General features: G+C 47.2%; 1 protein-coding gene across 1 annotated transcript; it reads right to left on the bottom strand.

Moving 5' to 3' along the window:
• Positions 1-8,622: 8,622 nt before the first annotated feature.
• On the bottom strand, positions 8,623-16,438 carry SLAMF9 (SLAM family member 9). Its single transcript, XM_081968402.1, has 4 exons — positions 16,359-16,438; positions 14,713-15,033; positions 10,400-10,510; positions 8,623-9,527 (listed from the first exon to the last, which is right to left on the bottom strand). The coding sequence occupies exons 1-4, from the start codon at positions 16,426-16,428 to the stop codon at positions 9,340-9,342; spliced, it is 690 nt and encodes a 229-aa protein (XP_081824528.1). The 5' UTR covers positions 16,429-16,438; the 3' UTR covers positions 8,623-9,339.
• Positions 16,439-19,110: the final 2,672 nt, after the last annotated feature.

Genomic DNA, 19,110 nt, shown 5'->3' with positions numbered 1-19,110 from the left:
CTGATTCCAGAAAGGCCCCGTGGGCCAGATCTCAGCTCCCCATGGGGTGAATGTGGCTCCTGGGCCTTGAGTTTGACACCCCTGCCTTGGATGCTTTATTAACTAACAACAAAACAATTGGACCCACCTTCTGCCATTTGCTGAAGTCGCTTACAACAATACTATGCACACCGACACTGGTTCCACTCCTTTCCAAGTGGCCACAGGACAAGACCCAATGTTGCTAGAGAACCCACCATCCCCTCCTTAAAGGAGTGGATGAATCCAATTAAAAATCACCTGGCGAGTAGTCCAGGAAGCCTCAGTGTTCCTCAACCTTGGCGACTTTATGTCCTGTGGACTTCAGCTGGCTGGGGAATTCTGGGAGTTGAAGTCCACAGGACTTAAAGTCGTTAAGGTTGAGAAACACTGCCTTAGATGAAGCCAATGCCACTTACAAAGCCCTAGCCGATAAAAAGAGAATAGAACCTAAACCCTTTAACATTGGGGAGCGAGTATATCTTTCAACCCAGTTTCTACAGCCTTTGCAACCCTCCAAAAGGCTAGGGCCAAGGTTTGTGGGACTTTCCCCTATTACACGCATCATAAATCCAGCTAAAGAAACCTTGGTCCAGCTGGCCCGGCTGGTAGCACCTCGTAAGGGCCCCTTTCCAGGGTTACAGGAGCAGAGGGTCAACGGTTTTGAAGGCAGAAGAGGGCTCTACGCCCCAGCGGCCGATAAAGCGGCAGAACCCTCTTCTAGGAGAAGGGAAACTCCGATGACAAACCTCCACTGCCTTGTGGCTACATCCCCTTCTAGAAAAGGCTTCAGGAGTCAACCTCCAGGCAAAATCCGGAGTCCCGGAAGCAGTTTGTGACTGTGTACAACCACGTTCTGGCAACTCCTGCGACGCAGCTGGAACCCATCGTATCAGCTCTGCTGTTCCATTGAAGTATTTCAGTGACGTGGAGAGGGAGGAACTGCTGCTTGGGTCACAGTCTATCCTCCATATTAATCTACCCAGGCCTCGTGCTCTGGAGAGGACACTCCAGCTCTTTGACCTCTTTCCAAAGCATGATACTATCGTCTTTGGAGACTGATGGATGCCAATGCAATGCAAATCCAGTTAGGATAGAATTCCAACTTCCCAAGACCCTTAAGGCAAATTCACCCACTATCCCACTGCAGCTTGTTGAAGCCAGAAATAACCTCACCACTGAGACTAGCAGCTCCCCAAGCACCACGGCCTATCATGGTCGAGGGAGAAGAGCCCTTTGAGATTAAAGAAATTCTCGACTTGTGGACGTTTCATGGGGCAACTTAGAAAGGTCTCCCCTCAGCCCAAAATGAAGGAGCTCACAAGAAAATGTTAAAGCCCCTGGATTACTCAGAAGGTTAGTTACTTACTGTAAACTTTCAGGTCAAAGTACTCGTTGATTGACTCTGAACTTGTTAAAGCGATGTTTGCCGTGTATCTGTTACTGTCCTCTTGCTTTAGATGGCTGAACTGCAGATTACGGCAGTCCCTGGTGGACTTGATGCGCTCTTTAAATGCTTGGAGGGGGATGAAAAGTTTGCAGGGCTTCGAGGGGGCCACCAGGGCGAGAGTCCTGAGCCCACTGTTTTTCTCTATCCTGGACCAGGAAATGGTTGCAAATGGTTTTGATTCATTGAGCTGGAAAGTGACGGATTCCCCTAGAATGCCATTCAGTTGTATGGCCAAAGTTTCTGTCAGAGCCAAGGGAAGACAAAAGAAGCAAAAAGTGACACAACTATCCAAGCCAACTTGGTTTATTTATTTTTTATTGGACACTTCAAAAAATGCATAAACAAATGCAAAGATCAACATGAAAAAAGATTAAAAGCAATAGCAAAAGCCCTTAGACTTATATACAACTTCACGGTGCTTTTACAGCCCTCTCTAAGTGGTTTACAGGGTCAGCCTATTTGCCCCCAACAATCTGGGTCCTCGTTTTACCCACCTCGGAAGGATGGAAGGTTGAGTCAACCTTGAGCCTGGTGAGATTCGAACTGCCAAATTGCAGGCAGCCGGCAGTGGGCAGTACTGCACTCTAACCCCCACCTCCTGCTTTCTAGCCTGATTCCATCATCATGACCTAGTTACTTGCGGGATCGCATCCTCCCACATACATCCCTGCGGCCAGTCCGCTCTCACAGGGAGGGACTTCTCCTGGTGCCGTCCACTAGGCAATGCCAGCGGGCGGCGCCGAGGAGTAGAGCCTTCTCTGTGATGGGCCCAACCCTCTGGAATGACCTCCCCCCCGACATTAGAACCACCTCGGACTTCCGCTCCTTCCGTCAAAAATTGAAGACTCACCTGTTCCGACTAGCTGGCCTGGCATGATTATAAATGTTACATCTATGAACTCCTGGTAGTATATTCTCATCTGGTTATTTTAAGGGTAATGTTTTAGTTTTAATTGTTTTTACGGCTTTTAGCCTCATATTTATTTATTCTTCTGTACAGGACTCTTAATTTTAACCTCCTCCACATACATACATACATATATTTATAGCCCTATTTATATTTGTATTTTATCTGTGATTTATTGTGAACTGTACACCGCCCCGAGTCCCTTTTTGGGAGAGGGGGCGGTTTAGAAATGTGAATAAATAAATAAATAAATAAATAAATAAATAAATAAATAAATTTGACCAAACGGATTCTTGTAACATTAAAATGTTGATTCTATGCACACGTAAGCCCAGATTTTGGACGTGGTACCAGTTAGGTATTATGTCAAAGACTATTATAGCTTAAGAAATGTCCAGTTAACTTTTAAGGCAGGACATTCTTGGGAACATAGAAGCATTTTCCATTCATTCATAGAAGGGATTAAGCGTTGTTGTTGTTGTTGTTGTTGTTGTTGTTTCTAATAAAAGGCAATTAGCACCTATAAAGGTAATTCTGCCTAATCTGGGGAGATAAACAATTTGGTAAAATTGAATATCCTAGGTTGACACTGGAATCCAACTTTTCGGACTTGTTTCATTCACGTAGGAACTATTTTCCACAATTCCTGCGCGAGCTGCACTGGCTGCCTGTGGTTTTTCGGGTGCGTTTCAAGGTGTTGATCACCATCTTTAAAGCGCTCCATGGCACAGGACCTAGCTACCTGCGGGATCGCATCCTACCGCACACATCCCTGCGACCAATTCGCTCTCACAGGGAGGGACTCCTCCGGGTGCCGTCCACCAAGCAATGCCAACGGGCGGCGCCTAGGAGTAGAGCCTTCTCTGTGATGGGCCCAACCCTCTGGAATGACCTCCCCCCCAACATCAGAACTACCACCGACTTCCGCTCCTTCCGACAAAAACTAAAGACTCACCTGTTTCGATTAGCCGGCCTGGCCCACTTATAGTTTTATTTTACCTCCTGGCAGATATTTAATTGGGGAATTTCATGGGTAATTATTTTAAATTTAATTTTTGGGGGTATTTTTAGGGGTTGTTTTTAAATACTGCTTTTAATACTCTACTTGAAGGTACAGTTTTATATAGCCTCCTCCATTTATGTATTTATGTATTTATTTATATGCATCCTATTTGTGTTTTAGCCTGACTGTACACCGCCCCGAGTCCCTTTTGGGAGAGTGGGCGGTCTAGAAATACGAAATAAAGTAAAGTAAGTAAAGTAAAGTAATTGTCGAGCTGTACAGGATTGCTCCCAAGTGTGGACTCCTGCTTGCTCCAGTTCTGAGCCTCGACTGGGAGGGAACGTAGAAGGGCCAAACTCCCCCCACCCCACACACAATCGAAACCATCACAAAAGTTACCAGCTTGGAAGTAAAAAAGTAGGAGCGTCACCCAGAAAGCATCCCGGTGTTGCATGCCAGGCACTTTCCTGCTTGGGTTCAAGCAAAGCAAAGATCAGCTCCCTGCCACCGGTGGCTCCCACTGGCCCCTCTTGGCTGAGACCTCACAATCCGGTGACTCAGTCTGCATCGTATGCAAATTGCTTACCTGGAGGGGGACCAAGTTAAGCTTCCCTGCCCCAAATATTGCTCCTGGAGTTTTAGCTTCTTTCGAAACTCTGTGTCAACCCTGAAGCGAACCTGGCTGAGGCCATCTTGGGGGCTTCATGATTGCCACCAGGCCAAAGACGGGGCAGGGAGTGGGGGTAAATAGATCATGTGGTTTGGTCTCCGAAACAAAAACTTTCCTGTGGGCACCAAGGTCATTCCAGCAGGTGCCTGAGAGAGGGGGAGAGGGGAGTAACCAAGCAACTGGCCAGCACCTCTATTGGACAATGTGACTGATGAGCTGGGGGGGGGAGGGGGCGAAAGGGGGGGAGGGAAAACTTTCACTTTTTAATTAGGTGAAAACCGTGGGAACTTTCAGAGATGGTTTTCACCAGTTGTACCAATATGATATATCCAATGAAATTGTTCTTTGAGGAATCTACCTGCTTTGGAGTTCTGCTTTCGGTGGGTGAGTTACTCAGAACGCTGAATGTATTTTGCAGGCCAATGTCTCCAAGGTAGAACCTCACCCTTTCTTGTTCAGGAAGGGCTGGCACTGCCTCCCTCCGGCAATTTCTTCCTTCAGCTGGTACAAAACCTCCTGGATGGAATATCTGTTCTGACCTAGGCTTCCTGATACAGTCAAATGCACACAATTAAATCCAAAAACCCTCTTTTCATTTCAAAGGCTGTGAATTATATTCATTCACAGCCCATAATGAGTTCCAAATAGTAGTAAAGAGTTCTACAGCAGGCTGCCAAAGTCGGGATAAGGCTGATAGGCACCAACCTTTATTTTCTTTGAAAAGGCTGCCAAAGACATAATTGGCAATTAGCTTGGCAAGGCCACACGGAGCACAGAGTCCAAACGTATTTTCAGAAGGTAAACTGACCAGCATGAACCAAGTTGCTTCTTGCAAAGGCTCACGTGCCTTTGCCTCTCCTTTATATCCTATGGGAGGAGCCTTACTCCCGAGTCGTCCCTTCTGTTTTAACTGTTCTTGCCTTCTGGCAGCTCTGCCCATGTGGGCACTGGGAACAGGGGGAGCCTGTTCCTCTGCGTTGCTGACACTGGAGGCTCCGGAGGAAGCACATAACTCCCAGATGTCCCAGGCCCCCTCTTTGCCTCTGACGCAGAGCCCTTGTCTGAGCTTTCCCCAGACTCCAGGACTGGCCCATGTTCCTCCCCAACCCTCCCCACTGTCTGAATCTGCTGCCAGCTCCACAGGCTGCCAGCAGACCACAACCATATTTGGATTGGAATGGTTGTCCCAAAGGTGCTTCTTCAAAAGACAGCTGGACTTTCTTGGGTTTTTCTTGAAGATGTTTCACTTCTCATTCAAGAAACTTCTTCAGTTCTGGAGAACGAACCAGCTGTCGCGATGACACAAAGTGCGGTCTCGGTAGTCTGAGACCGCCGTTGATTCTTTTGCCAGCTGCACGGTCCATATGGACCAAAACCGTCCCGGAGAGACGGTGACAGGGAGACAAATGGGGGGGGGGGGGGGTTGGATTGAAGCAGAGCCAGCCCAGATTGACAGGAGCACCAATCAAACAAAAGGTCAGCCAAAGGAAGGCGGAGATGGGAAAGCCCCCAAGGCAGGGTCTGTTTCCAAAACAACCCGAGAAAAAGTCCCAAGGCCTTTTTCATGGAGAGAAGAACTTACCAGAACAAACATCCTTCAGGAAGACTCTCCTGGATGCCTTGCTAATCAGATTTTCTGCCCTGCAGGTGACTTTGACATTCGGATCCTGGGAAGTGACTTTGATCACTGGAACTTTGGGGGAATGAGAATGGTGGTAGATGGGGCGATTTGCTGTGGATACTTGTCCCTGGCTAATTCCCAGTATGGCAGAAGGAGTTGGCCATCCCGGCAGCTAATCTGCACACCGAAAGGTGGGCCCTTACCTTCCCATTGGACACAGTCCCCCTGGCACAGCTTCCTGAGTGGAAACTGGACAGGTTGAGGGGGGGGAGGGAAGGATGGCAGTCCTTACACTCTGGCTGACTTGTCCACCTGAAGGACTCACCTGGAGGAAACCTGATGGGGTCATTTGAATTTAACCTCTCTCTGCCACCAGGTTGATTTCTTCAAATGGGACCCCACGTGTTGCCCCTGTTATTTGCAGCCACTAATTTATTTTCCTCCCCTCAACTAGGTTGGAAGAGAAGTGGAGAAAGAGAGGAGCCCCAGAATGGTCGAACTGTTTTTCCTGTATTTTGCAGAGGGTTGGCCTGGATGATGCTTGTGGCTCTTTCCAACTCTACAATTTTATGCTGCTACAAAGTCCAGCATCTGGAGAAGCCCCGGCCTTGTTCCTGGATGATGGGCTCTGAAGACACAAATAAGTACTGTTAGGTCCGACAGTATGTTTAAGGTCAAAAGAGCCAAAAAGAAACTGAAACGGAGGCTTGAGAAAGAAGCAGTATTTATTCTATGTTCATAGGTTAGCCATTTCCAACACACACAAGAGGATATGCTACAAACCCCAGAGAAGATGTAAGCCCTTATATATTGTATATAGAAATGTTATAAAACCATCAGTCAAACCTCCAATTCTGGCATCACTGATTTGTGTATCCCCTGGAACAGGATAGAGCCTCTTCCTGATCCTTTGTCTTTACAATTGGCTGCTTAGCCCCCTGTTGCAAGGAACAGATCAAAGGTTGGGTTTTTACAGCTCCATTCCATTCATTTTTCCCCCAAATAATTTTTTATTTTTTGTTCTCTTGCATACCATTTTAAGTTATACATTTACATAATTGTTCTTCTTCTTTACATTTATCATTCTTATACATTTATCATTTCATTCAATAGGTTATAATGTACAGTTTGGGTTGCTTTATGTACCATCCCTTCCTCCTGCTGTTGTAACACTGCCTTGTTTTCAGCTGCATTCCATTCTGGACCCATAGATTGCAGGAGATTGATAAGAGTTCAAATGGCAAGGAACATACATTTGTGTTACAAAGCCAAAGGCATAATGTCAGTTACAAGAAATACAGGAAACAACAAGTTTCTACTAATTCTAGTATTCCAGCATATTATATTCTGGTATGACCATTTTCCTCCAGTACCAAAGTGGTTTTTAGAGTTCAAGAGTTTAAATGAGACTTTATAAAGACCAGATAATTGTTGGGCATAAAGATAAGGGTTAGGATTCAAAGAGACCAAAGAGGAACCGAAAGGACCATCAAAAGTGGCCATTGGTCCCCAAGGAAAGTCCAGCTTTGAAGGATCTGGGTCAAGATGAGAGTTCAGCATCCTCACCTTCTCTCAAGGATCTCAGGGCACCTAGAAGGGTGGATAGCTTAGAGGAGTGTTCCTCAACTTTGACCACATGAAGATGTGTGGACTTCATTCCCCAGCATTCCCTGGACATCGTGCTAGCTGGGGAATTTGGGGAATTGAAGTCCACACACCCTCAAGTGGTCAAGGTAGAGAAACACTGAGTGTATAACCTTATCTTTTAAAGTTATGATTTCGTTGCATTTTTAATTAATATTGTTTTAGACTCTGAATGACTCCTTTGCAAATGCCCAGATCTTTTATCTTTCTGTTGCTCTTCTCTGCACTCTTTCTAGAATCTCATCATTTTGGGGTGGGGTTGTGGTGTCCAAAACTGAATGCAGTATTCCAAGTGTGGCCTTACCAAGGCATTATTATAAAATGGTATTAACCCTTCACGTGATCTTGATTCTCTCCCTCTGTTGATGCAGCCTAGAACTGTGTTGCCTTTTTTGGCAGCTGCTGCACACGGCTGGCTCCTATTTAAATGGTTGTCCACTAGGACTCCAAGACCCCTCTCCCTCCTCTTGAACCAGGTACTTCCAACTCTCTCGCTGCCCAAGTTCGGACCTACCTTTTCTCATGATTGAATGTTGTTGGATTCATCAGTACTGAAAGGGAAGGGGATTTGCTCTTTTTTTTTTTACCCCAGTAAAGGAACTCCTAACTCAGACTAGCTAACAGTAAATGACAGGCTATTCAAGGATCCACCAAGAAGAAAACTATGCTCCTACCAACACTGACAGGGCAAGCGACTTATATATAGATAGAAAATCCACTCCCTTCTACACTGATAACGTTACCTAGTTGGGTAATGAAATGCAAGAAAACAACCAAGGGCCCCATAGGATGTAATATTTTATTTAATATCTTGTGTGTATATACATTCAGTAGTAAATCTGAATTTCCCATCATTTGTTTTAAGAAAAGATTTAAACACATTTCATTACTCCAATGCTGTCCATATTTGAAACAAAGACTGCAGAGGTCTCTGGGCCTCTGAGAAGGGTTGAGTTGCTCCATTGGAGATTTGAGCTCAGGAGTTTCCTTCTAGTCACCGCAAAGCTTGTTTGCTATGCACGGGCCCAGAAAGGATGAAGCAGCTGAAGTGCATTGCAAGCAACTCAGTCAGAAATACACAATAACAAAGTACCGTATTTTTTGGAGTATAAGATGCACCTTTTTCCTCAAAAAAGAGGATGAAAATCAGGGTGTGTCTTATACACTGAATACAGCATTTTTTTGGCCTCCCGAAAGCCCGTCCCCGTCACCAAAACGGTCGTGCATAGCCTCTAGGAGGCTTTCAGAGTGCTCTTGGGGGCTGGGGAGGGCAGAAAAGAGCGAAAAACGGGCTGTTTTTTGCTCAATTTTGCCTCCCCCTGCAGCTCCCATGAGCACTGTCTAAGCCTCCTAAGGGCAATTCATGCCCTTTAAAAAAAAAAAAAACCGGGCCTGTTTTCGCAAAAAACGGGCTGTTTTGGGGAGGTCTGCAGAGTGCAAAACCTTTTTTTTTATTTGCCTCTTCAAAATCTTGGTGCGTCTTATCCTCCGAAAAATATGGTGAATTGTTGATGGGCGTTTTCTCAGTCTTGCCCTTCAATTCCTGAATATTAAGGACAAGTAGTCCTCAACTTACAACTACAACAAAATTTCTGTTGCTAAGCAAGACAGTGAGTGAGTTTGTCCCATTTTATGACTTTTCTGGCCACAGTTGTTAAGTGAATCCCTATAGCTGCTAAGTGAATCCGGCTTCCCAGTTGAATTTGCCAAAAAGGACCACAGGATCCTGGAACAACAGAGACCATCATGAATACAGGGCAGTGGTCAAGCGGTTGGATTTTGGTCATGTGACCTCGGGGTTACTGTGACGGTCATAAGAGTGAAAAAAGAGTCCCTTTTTTTCAGTGCTGCTGAAAAGCGGTCACTAAATGAACTGTTTTAGTTGAGGACTATTTGCAGCGAAGCAAACGTGGGGCTGTTGGGGAGGGTCTTTGGGGGCCAGGCAAGGCAGCAGTGAAGGCAGCCAGAGGGAAGCAACACAGAGCGCTCTCGGAGCCCCTCCCTCTAACCGAACGGGTGAAAGGTCTCACTGGGCTGCCCCCCGGTGGAATGGAAGCCACCTTGTCCCGAAGAACCGTCTCAAATGCCGCTGCGGAAGGTCAGGGTCCGAAATGGAGCTCGGAAGTTCGCAAGCTTTGGCCCACGGAGATGGTGGCGGCTGGCTCCTCAGGAAGGCTGGCAGGAATTGGCCCAGCAGACTCCCTCCTCCTTTTCCTGGGAAGAAAAGCAAGGCCACGGTTGAGCTTTAGGAGACCGATGGTGCCAGAGGACAGAGGTCCAAGTGGGTGGGAAGGGGCAAAGGGAGAAGGGGCACCCATCCATCCATCCATCCATCTATTGTATTTCTGCTCCCATGAAGGAGGTAGGCTCAAACTGGAAACCCACAATAATCCTATGGGATCACTTTGTGTCAATCTCTCTCTCTCTTAGCTCCCCTGGACATCTTAAGCTGGGCAAACCTCACCGAGAGGCTTTGTTTTTGTGGCGGTACATGAGCTCATTCTCAGCCTGTAGATCAGGAGGTCCCGTTCTCACTTGTGCCACCTGTGGATTAGATCTCTCCCCCACCAGCTGGCCAGAGTGACCAGGGAGGGGCTAGGGGGCTGGATGCAGGCAGTGGTAAATGCATCGTCCATTGAAGAGATCTTCCCTTTGGAGATGCAGAGATGGTGGTTGAAGGCTATCAGACTCTGAGTCAACACTCAGGTCTTGGTATGAGACTGAAACTGCACCGGTCATGCACTGGTGTCCTTGGTGAGACCAGGATGGAGAGAGTGAGATTATATTTGGATTGACCAGAAGGTAGTATGGGATCAGTTTTATCCATTTTAGGAACCGTCAAACATACATGGCCAGAGCCTGTTCTCCGGGCTTAAAAGTTTCTACCAGGATCTGAACCAATGGACTTCTGCACTTAGCTCCGATGACCAGATAGGGGCCATTGGCTTTAGGAGATATCCATGGTGCCCATTGGTTCTTGTGCCTCCCTGTTCCTCTGGGCAACCCGTGAACTCTTCTGGGGCAGAAGGAGCAGGAAAAGAGAAGGGGAAGTGTGGGTTTCTCAGAGATCATCCTTAAAGTGGTACCTTTTCTGGATTTCATTCTCAAGATGAGCCCCAAGCATCCGAGGAGGAGAAGGCTTCCCATTTTGCTAAGGCACAGCAGGGCCCAGAGAGGCAACCCGGAGACACTCTGGTCTGGAAAAGATCAGCATCCCCTGTTAATCCTTTCCTTAAGCCCCTTCCTTCAACGCTTGACATGAAGCCCCTGCGGAGGGAATCTAAAGGTCAACATGAGATTCTAAGCATGAGATTCTAATGGGTTTGTCAGCATGAGTTACAATAGATTCTAAGAACATTCTCAGTGGTTCTGGGTAAAGTTAATCCGTATCTTTTTTGCCACTCCTGTGTTTGTATGCCTCTCCCTGACTGGGCCCCCACATCCCACCAGATCTGGAAGAACCGGCCTGCTTGAAGCCCCATCAATTCGGGAGCGTGATCTGGGATCTTTCTCCCCCTAAGGAGCCTGCTGATTTTCCTAAGAGAGGAGAGGGAGGAGAAGGAGAAAAAGACTTGCTTAAAAAGACTCTTATCAGCCCATTTCTTGTAAAGTATAAGAACTGCCTGTGCCTCTCTCTCTCTCTCTCTCTCTCTCTCTCTCTCTCTCTCTCTCTCTCTCTCTCTCTCTCTCTCTCTCTCTCTCTCTCCTCCTCTCTCTCTCTCTCTCTCTCTCTCTCTCTCTCTCTCTCTCTCTCTCTCTCTCTCTCTCTCTATATATATATATATATATATATATATATATATATATATATATATATATATTCTTACATTTTTAATATCATATATGCGTGGTTTTTACATTTTTAGTGATTTTTGTATGTGTTTTTATAATTTTCCCTTTCTCTTTTTAATATTTTCTACTTTGTTATAAAGATTGTATTACTTCATGATTTTCTTTTTATATATTTTCTACCTTTTATACAGATTGTGTTCTACTTCTTGAAGAGTTATAACCACCTTGAACCTTGAACTAAGGAGAAATTTCCTGGCAGTGAGAACAATCAACCCATGGAGGCTTTTAAGAAGAAACTTGGAGAGGCTCTTGTCTGGGATGGTAGAGGGTCTCCTGCCTTGAGCAGGGAGATAGGTGAGAAGACCTTTGAAGTCCCTTCCAGCCTTAGGATTCTATGTGTTAGATTGGGTAATGGAGAGGCACACACAGGCTCAACGGTAACAACAGCTCCTTATTAAGTACAACAAGTGAGAACAATCCAGGGAAGGTTGAGTCTGACAGCAGCCCTTTTATAGGGAGCTGTCAGACCCTTCGACCAGAACAGAGGACCTTGGTGGAAACCACTGTAGTTAGAGCAAGTATCTAACACCCCTCCCCTCTTGGATGGAACAATCCTACTAGTTACGTAGTCACACGGGCTTTTCGGTAATTCTGCCTGACCTGCACAGTTCAGTAGGAGGGGTTTCCTTGGACAGGTCGGATGGATCTGTTTGCTCCACAGCTCTGCTTGGTGGAAACTCCTGGAATCCTTCACAGGCCACGGCTGGAGCTTCTAGAGCCGGTTCGCTCAGAGCTCGTTGCGGGCTTGCAACAAAGCCAGATAAGTTTCCCAGTACCTCGGGCTTGAGCTGGCCAAGGAAGGAGTGAGTGTTTGCTCCATTTGGGTAGGGCTTTGGCTAACTCGTGCAGGAGTTACCTCTGGTTGTCTAAGAGCAGAGTTGGAGAGGCAGAGGAGAGTTGGTCAATATGCCTTCTCCAATTCCTACCGTCCTCGAGCTCTAGGAGGTAAGAGCGAGGGCCAGTGATGCCTATCACTGTGGCAGGAATCCACAGAGTTCCCTCGGAGTAGTTGTAGGCGTATACTTAATCCCCTATGGTAAAAGTCGAAATCTTGCTTGTGGAGTCTGGGGGCGATGAGGCAGAATATTTGGGGTGTAGCCGGTCTAAGTTGGACCCATGAGAAGCTCGTAAGGGCTTTTCCTTGTAGTGGCACTGGGTGTGATGTGCTGAATTAGCAAATAGTGGTCAACCCGTGTTTGTCAATCTCCTGGGCCCATCCTAGACAGGGCGTCTTTGGCAGATCTCACCATTCTCTCCGCCTCACATTGGAGGCCGGATGGAATGGCGCGATCAGGGCATGCCTGATTCCCTGAGCTGCTGGGAAGGTCTCAAATTGCATGGCCGTGAATTGGGGCCCATTGTCAGAGACCAAGATGTCGGGCAGGCCGTGCGTGGAGAAAAGTCTCTGTAGCACCTTGATGACAGCTTCTGCCATTGTGGAGGTCATCAGGACTACCTCTAACCATTTCGAGTAGGCATCCACAACTATGAGAAATGTCTGGCCATGAATTGGGCCAGCAAAGTCAATGTGCACCCTAGACCACAGTGCTTGAGGTCACTGTGGCCCACTCCTTAGCGGGTGCCTCTGGGGGAGCTGGTCTGGACTCCTGGCACGGTGTGCAGGTAGCCACCAATTCTTTGATCTCCCTGCCCATGTTAGGCCACCACACGTAACTCCTAGCCAAAGACTTCATCCTGACAATTCCAGGATGCCCTACGTGTAAAGCCTCTAATACTGCAATGCGCAGTTTGGGTGGAACAACAACCCGGTTCCCCCACAGTAAACAGCCATTTACAACCGATAACTCATCGCGTTTGTCAAAATACGTTTTGAAATCATCCCCAAAAGGCCCCCTTGGGCCACCCACCCCACACCCAGTTCAAAATTTGCTTGATGGTGGAGTCCTTTGCAAAGTGACGGGCAACGTCACTGGACAAGACACGCCCAGTCTCAAGGCAGTCAATGAGGAGGACTGGCGTCTCGGGGGTAGGGTCAGCGAGAAGTTCAGGCAGCGGGCAGCGGCTGAGAGCGTCAGCGTGCCCCAAAGTGGAGCCTGGTCGGTGGATGAGACGGTAGGAGTAGGCAGCTAGGAAGATGGTCCATCTGGTCATGTGGGGTGATAATGACACTGCGGTCGGTCGGTCCCCAGCCAGTAAGCTCAACAACGGCTTGTGGTCTGTAACCAGTTCAAAGTCCCGGCCATAAAGATACTCATGGCACCTCTTTCATCTGGCCACTGCAGCCAAAGGTTCACGGTTCAGCTGGCTGTAGTTCCGCTCTGCGGCTGACAAGGGAGCTGTCAGACCCTTCGACCAATAGGATTAAACCTCTGTTCCCGCCGGAACAGAGGACCTTGGTGGAAACCACTGTAGTTAGAGCAAGTATCTAACACTATGTTCTACCTGCACAAATATACTTTAAGGCAACCACCCTGGAGGGCTGCCTAGCGGGGTTTTCTGCTGGTTGACATTAAGATCAAGATCTTAGGAGATGGCTTTGATCCCAGAACCCTCAGGTGGTGGACGGCTGAGGTCCAGCTGAATTCTAGCCCATTTTCCCAGGAGGTCCATTTGGGAAATGCAGCTGCCAAGCCCCATTTTCACAAGCAATTCAGCCTCAGCTGAGAATCCAGCAAACAACCTGAGCAGGAGATGGAGAGACTCTATTTGTGAAAGACCACAAACACACAGGAAGGCCAAAGAGGAAGGAAAAGCAGCAACAGCTGAGGCTCAATGAATGGTTTAGCTTAAATTAGAGCAGGGAAAATAACATGTTATTCATTTCGGTCACAAATAGCAATCCCACAACAGTTCCCACCTCACCTATGAAGGGAGTGAATGAGAGGCCCACCATGGTAGAGGACAACAGGACCCCGCATCCTCTGCCTTACTCCCTTTGAGGGCAAGAGGATGACCCTCAAGGACCCCCTGACTCTTTCCCAAAGACTTTGTGGGTCCAGCCACTCCCACCAGATCCACAGAGGGGATCCCAAAGTGTCTTTTGGAGATTCCCAGCCTCAAAGCAAACCCACCTGTCTGTCTTCCTGCCACCCCATCTGGGAACCCCCTTTGGGCCCGGCCAAATGGAGAGGGGAGGCCAATGAGATCTGGGATAGGGCCCTACCTGCTCCCTTTTCACAAGACACACAGCTTGAGCTCCACTTCTATCCCCTCAGAGAAATGCAAGTTCTGGGCTGTGCCAAACCTCCTGGTAAAGAATATGGCGGGCAGGGTGGAACCCAGAGGAAAATGGTGGCATATGTGGTGTGTGCGTACAAGCCAGGATAGACCTGATCATATATTTTTTTTGAAACCAATCAGCATTGCTAAAATGCCAGAACTCTGCTGAAACCTCTGATGGGCAGATGAAGCTTTGAGAGATGTTAAAGTGAGAGCCACAGGTGAGCAGCCCTGGGATCCATCCAGAAAGTGTGTCTCTTCAAAACTGGACACCTGGAGCCCCCCAACAGACATCTCTCCCCCCCCCCTTCATCAGCCTGGCAAAGGAAGGAAGTCAGGAATTTGCTGGCATGGCTTGGATACTCACTAGAAACTCTCAGGTCAAAGGACTCAACCATCACTGCTTTGCTCGGTAAAACCATTTGTGCAGAGTACTGTCCGGCGTCCTCTTGCTTTAGATGGCTGAGATGCCATTCTCTGCAGTCCTTGGAGACGTTCACTCTGCTTTGGAAGGCTGGGAGGAAGACCCGGTGGCCACACGGCTGTGCAAAGGTCACCTCAGCAATATTGATTGACTTGTTGCCGTCCAGTTTACTCCAGGAAATCTTTTCATATGGTGAAGAAGTCTTCACCCGGAAAGTGATAGATGCCCCCAGAATGCCAGTCAGTTCTTCTATCCCAGAAGTCTCTGAAAGACCAGAGAGAAGAGAGAGAGAGAGGAGGATATCAGAGTTGGGGCACAAGAGACCTTCCCAGCATCCCATTTCTGACCCTCAGATTCCAGGAAAACCTTTTCCAAGAAGGAACAAAATGGCTCCAGGCCAGAGAACATGTTGGGGGGTGCTCTGGGCAATGGCCTTTCCTTCTTAGAGAAGAAAGAGGGGTTCAAAGGTTCTTCACTTTGGAGCTCAAAAGGAGGATCTGCCCCATCAGAGATTCCAAAGCTCCTCCAAGCCTCAGGTCACCTGAAGGATTCACCTAAACCACTTGGGTTATCTTCTCCCTGCCACCAGGCTGCAGCCCTTCAACTGCCCCTCCTCTTGTTAACATTTCATTACCCAATGGAATTAACCTAATCCAAGATAGGGAAAAATGGAGGGGGAACATGAAATATACATATAATGGGAAACTATTGAGATTTAAAGACAGAATCACAAATTGGGGGCGTGTAAGGATGCATAACTATATAAATATAATGATGAGAATAGCTGGGAATTGTACCCAGGTCTACATCTCGGCCAAAATCAGGCTGGGGAGGGATTTTTTTAAAAGCACAATGACTATATATGTTTACTTTTTTGTTCTATTGTTTTAAAGAAAGGAGAATATATGTTAAAATTAAATATGTATATTGAAAAGGATTTATAAATACCATCAACATAAAATGGAGCTCGCTCAGAAGTTGAAATGCACCAAGTAAAGGAGATGAAGGGTGTGAAGTAGAGGAGAGAAGTAAGGGAAGAAGAGAGGGATAGGAGAGAGGGAAGGGGGAGGAAGAGGAGGAGAGAAAGAAGGAGTGGAAAGGGGAGAGGGGAGAAGGAGGGAGGAAGGGGAAATAGAGAAGAGAAGGGTGACAGAGGGAAGAAAGGAGGTAGGGAGAGGGAGGAGAGAGAGGGAGAAGAAAGTGATGGATAAGGTACAAATATGGTGTATGGAGAGCAGAAGAGCCAATAATTGTTTTGGGGAGCTGATGGTAAGGAGAATTGATGTAAACATTTAATAATATTATGTTGATTATATGTTATGAAAGTGAAAAAATAAAAATTATATATATATATATATATATATATATATATATATATATATACCTTTCCCTCCTCTTTGTTGCCACCAATTTAATTTTCCCCTTCAACCAGCCTGGCAGGAGCAAGGGCACTGAGGAAAGATGGGGGCTCTGAATGGTTTAACTCAGCAGCCCCCAATCTTCTGGCTTGGCATACGGGAGCCCCAGTTTCAATCCTGCTTTGAAACTCCTTCTGAAGCCAGAAATGCAGTAAGAGAAACACAACTTACCAGCTGCTAAGAGAAGGATCGCGAACCACAAGCTGAGAACGATCTTGTGTGACATGGCAGCAGTTGGCATTTCAATAAGAAGTGAGGAGAAGCTTAGGGCAACTTCTGCAAACACGCAAGGACTGCCTCTTTGGTATGAGAGAGATTCAGCTGCAAAACTATGCAGCTATCTTAGTCCTACGTGAAACAATATTTGCATTTTTTTTGCATTTTTTTTGCTTGATATAGGGCAATATTGTGCTCAGCATACAAAATAAGAATGTAAGCAATACCTTTTGCAAGAGAGACCACAATTCCTGGTCCCTTTGGTGGTCTTTGGGGCGGGGTATTTACTGCTCTGGTCTATTTGGGCTGAAGTGCCCCCTGCCTGAGCACCTGGGGTGGGAAGGATACAGAATAACAGAGTTGAAAGGGACCCTGGAGGTCTTCTAGTCCAAACCCTACATCACTCCAGGCAGATGGCTATTCAATCTTTTCTTGAAAACCTCCAGGGATGGGAGTCCCCACAACTTCTGAAGGGAAGCCATTCCTCTGATGAACTGTTCTCACTGTCAGGGAATTTCTCCTTAGTTCTAGGTTGGATTTCTCCTGGATATATTCCATTAATTGCTCCTTGTCCTTCCCTCTGATGCTGTGGAGAATAGGTTAGTCATGTTTCTCTGTGACAACTCCTCCAATATCCCTATTCCCTAATCTAACTCATTTATGAAGATGTTGAAGGGTTTTGGACCCAAGACAGGACTTTGGGGTACCCCATTGCATGCTTCCCTCCACGTAAAAGTAGTTCCACTAAGGGCTACACGTTGACTGTGGTTTATCAGGCACTTACAAATCCATCTGGTGGTGATGCTGTCTATCCCACATTGTTCTTTCTTACCAAGAAGTAGGTTGTGGTCTACTTTATCAAATGCCTTACTGAAGTCCAAGTATACACCTATTGTGCGTCTGCTTTGGCATTTTCCATTTGTGAGTCGAGACTAGTCCTGGACTTGTCTGTGGTTCCAAACAGCATCTCCTGAGGGGAGGGAATCCCACCGCTTCACCTTGCAGGGTCAGGTCCGGTTGCAAGGTTCGCCCAGGAGCCGGCTCTTTGCACCTGGCTCCTAGCTGGCCTTCCTTTTCAGCTGCCTCCTCAGCTTCCACCATGGCTTGGGAAGGAGAGTAGATGGTCTCGACATAAATCACCGAGCTGTCACCTATGGGTGTCTTCTCTTCCTCCCTCTTCCCTGAGTCTTCCCACCGCCTGGTTTCAGGTCGGTGCTGGGGCTCAGGACCCTGGACAGCACCCCAAGGTTCAGGGTAGCTGATAAAGTATGTCACCCCAATGAAAGATTTCTTCCATCCACATCTGTCCAGGTGCAGGGACAAAAGTGGCCTTGACTTTCTAAGAAAGAATGTTGTTATGGCAATACATCATCCAACTCTGTATAATCCCCCCCTCCCATTTTCCCACAGTAGAAAGTGTGGCAGGCCTGAAACCCAAAAATGAAAAGGTGGCTTCCAGGTCTGACACCTTTCTTAATAGCAGGAACTCTGAAAGGGATCTTGGAGTCTTAGTGGACCACCAGTTAAACAGGAGCCAATAGTGTGCAACAGAGGTGCTTTCTAAGGACCTGTTTGGGGGGGTGTTAATAAACATCTGTAGAACTCTTGCCATACATGTGTGTGTGTGTGGGGGGGGAGCGAGGCAACAGAGGCAGGCTGGTTGCAATAGTTTTTTCTTCACTTCCAAATATCTGTTGAGGTCTCTGTCTGTCTTGTTTAGTCGCAGTGCCAAACCAGACTCTTATTGAGGTACAAATGACAGACTCAGTTATTCCTCTATAAAACGGTGTCAGCAGATCCTTGCGCAGTCTGAGCTTTCTGAATTGACTCAGGAAGAACAATCTTTGTTGTGCCTTTCTAATGATGGCTGTGATGCTTTCACCCTCACTCCCGAATATTAAATAGGGAAGCAAATGTGGAGCTGGGGTGGGGTTGTTTGGGGCCAGGCAAGGCAGAAGTGAAAGCAGTTACAGAGAAGCAAAATGGACCCTCCCACTAGCCAAATTGGCAATCTACTTCCTTGTGTTGCCCATGGAAGCACCCTTGTCCCAAAGGACTTTCTTAAAAGCCATCGAGGAAGACTATAGTCATCCGGAAGTGCAGGGCAGGAGGAAGACTCATATCAGGCATCCGTCAGTGAAGTCTATCCCTCAATGGCCTATCAGTCAGGAATTAAACCAAAATATTTCCTCCTCCACCTGCAGGGAATAAGCCAATTTAGCTTTAGGAGACAGAAGGTGCCAGGAGGCAGAGGTCCAAGGGGGGAAAGCTGGGGTGGGGGCAAAAAAAGAAGCCCGTAGCATGGCATTCGAACCACTGCACCACCACAATCTCCCACAGGGCAGGAGAAGCAAGAAAAGAGAAGGGAAGGGTTGGTTTCCCCAGAGATCATCCATACCTTTTCTCAATTTTATCATGAGAATGAACCCTGTGGAGCCAGGAAGGAGAAGACTTCCCATTATGCTAAGGAACACCTTGGCCCAGTGAGGCAGCCCAGAGAGGTTATCGGTCTGTCCTGAAAAAAGAGCAGTGGCCATTGTTAATCCTTTCAGGAGGCCCCAAAGAATATATATAGCAATAGCACTTAGACTTATATACCACTTCACAGTGCTTCACAGCCCTCTCTAAATGGTTTACAGGGTCAGCATATTTGCCCCCAACAATCTGGGTCCTCATTTTACCCACCTCGGAAGGACGGAAGGCTGAG

Source organism: Natrix helvetica, assembly GCF_964273705.1.
Source record: "Natrix helvetica genome assembly, chromosome: 16".
Lineage (NCBI taxonomy): Eukaryota > Metazoa > Chordata > Lepidosauria > Squamata > Natricidae > Natrix > Natrix helvetica.
Note: the sequence above shows the minus strand (reverse complement) of the source record. Positions and strands in the feature narration are given on the sequence as shown.

Bases quoted from the DNA above. Each gene is read 5' to 3' on its own strand.
- SLAMF9 (XM_081968402.1), bottom strand. From the start codon at position 16,428: ATGCCAACTGCTGCCATGTCACACAAGATCGTTCTCAGCTTGTGGTTC. The intron at 15,034-16,358 runs GTAAGTTGTGTT...CTGGTCTTTCAG, and splicing joins GATCCTTCTCTTAGCAGCTG to AGACTTCTGGGATAGAAGAA. The intron at 10,511-14,712 runs GTGAGTATCCAA...GATCTTTTCCAG, and splicing joins CTTTGACCTGAGAGTTTCTA to ACCAGAGTGTCTCCGGGTTG.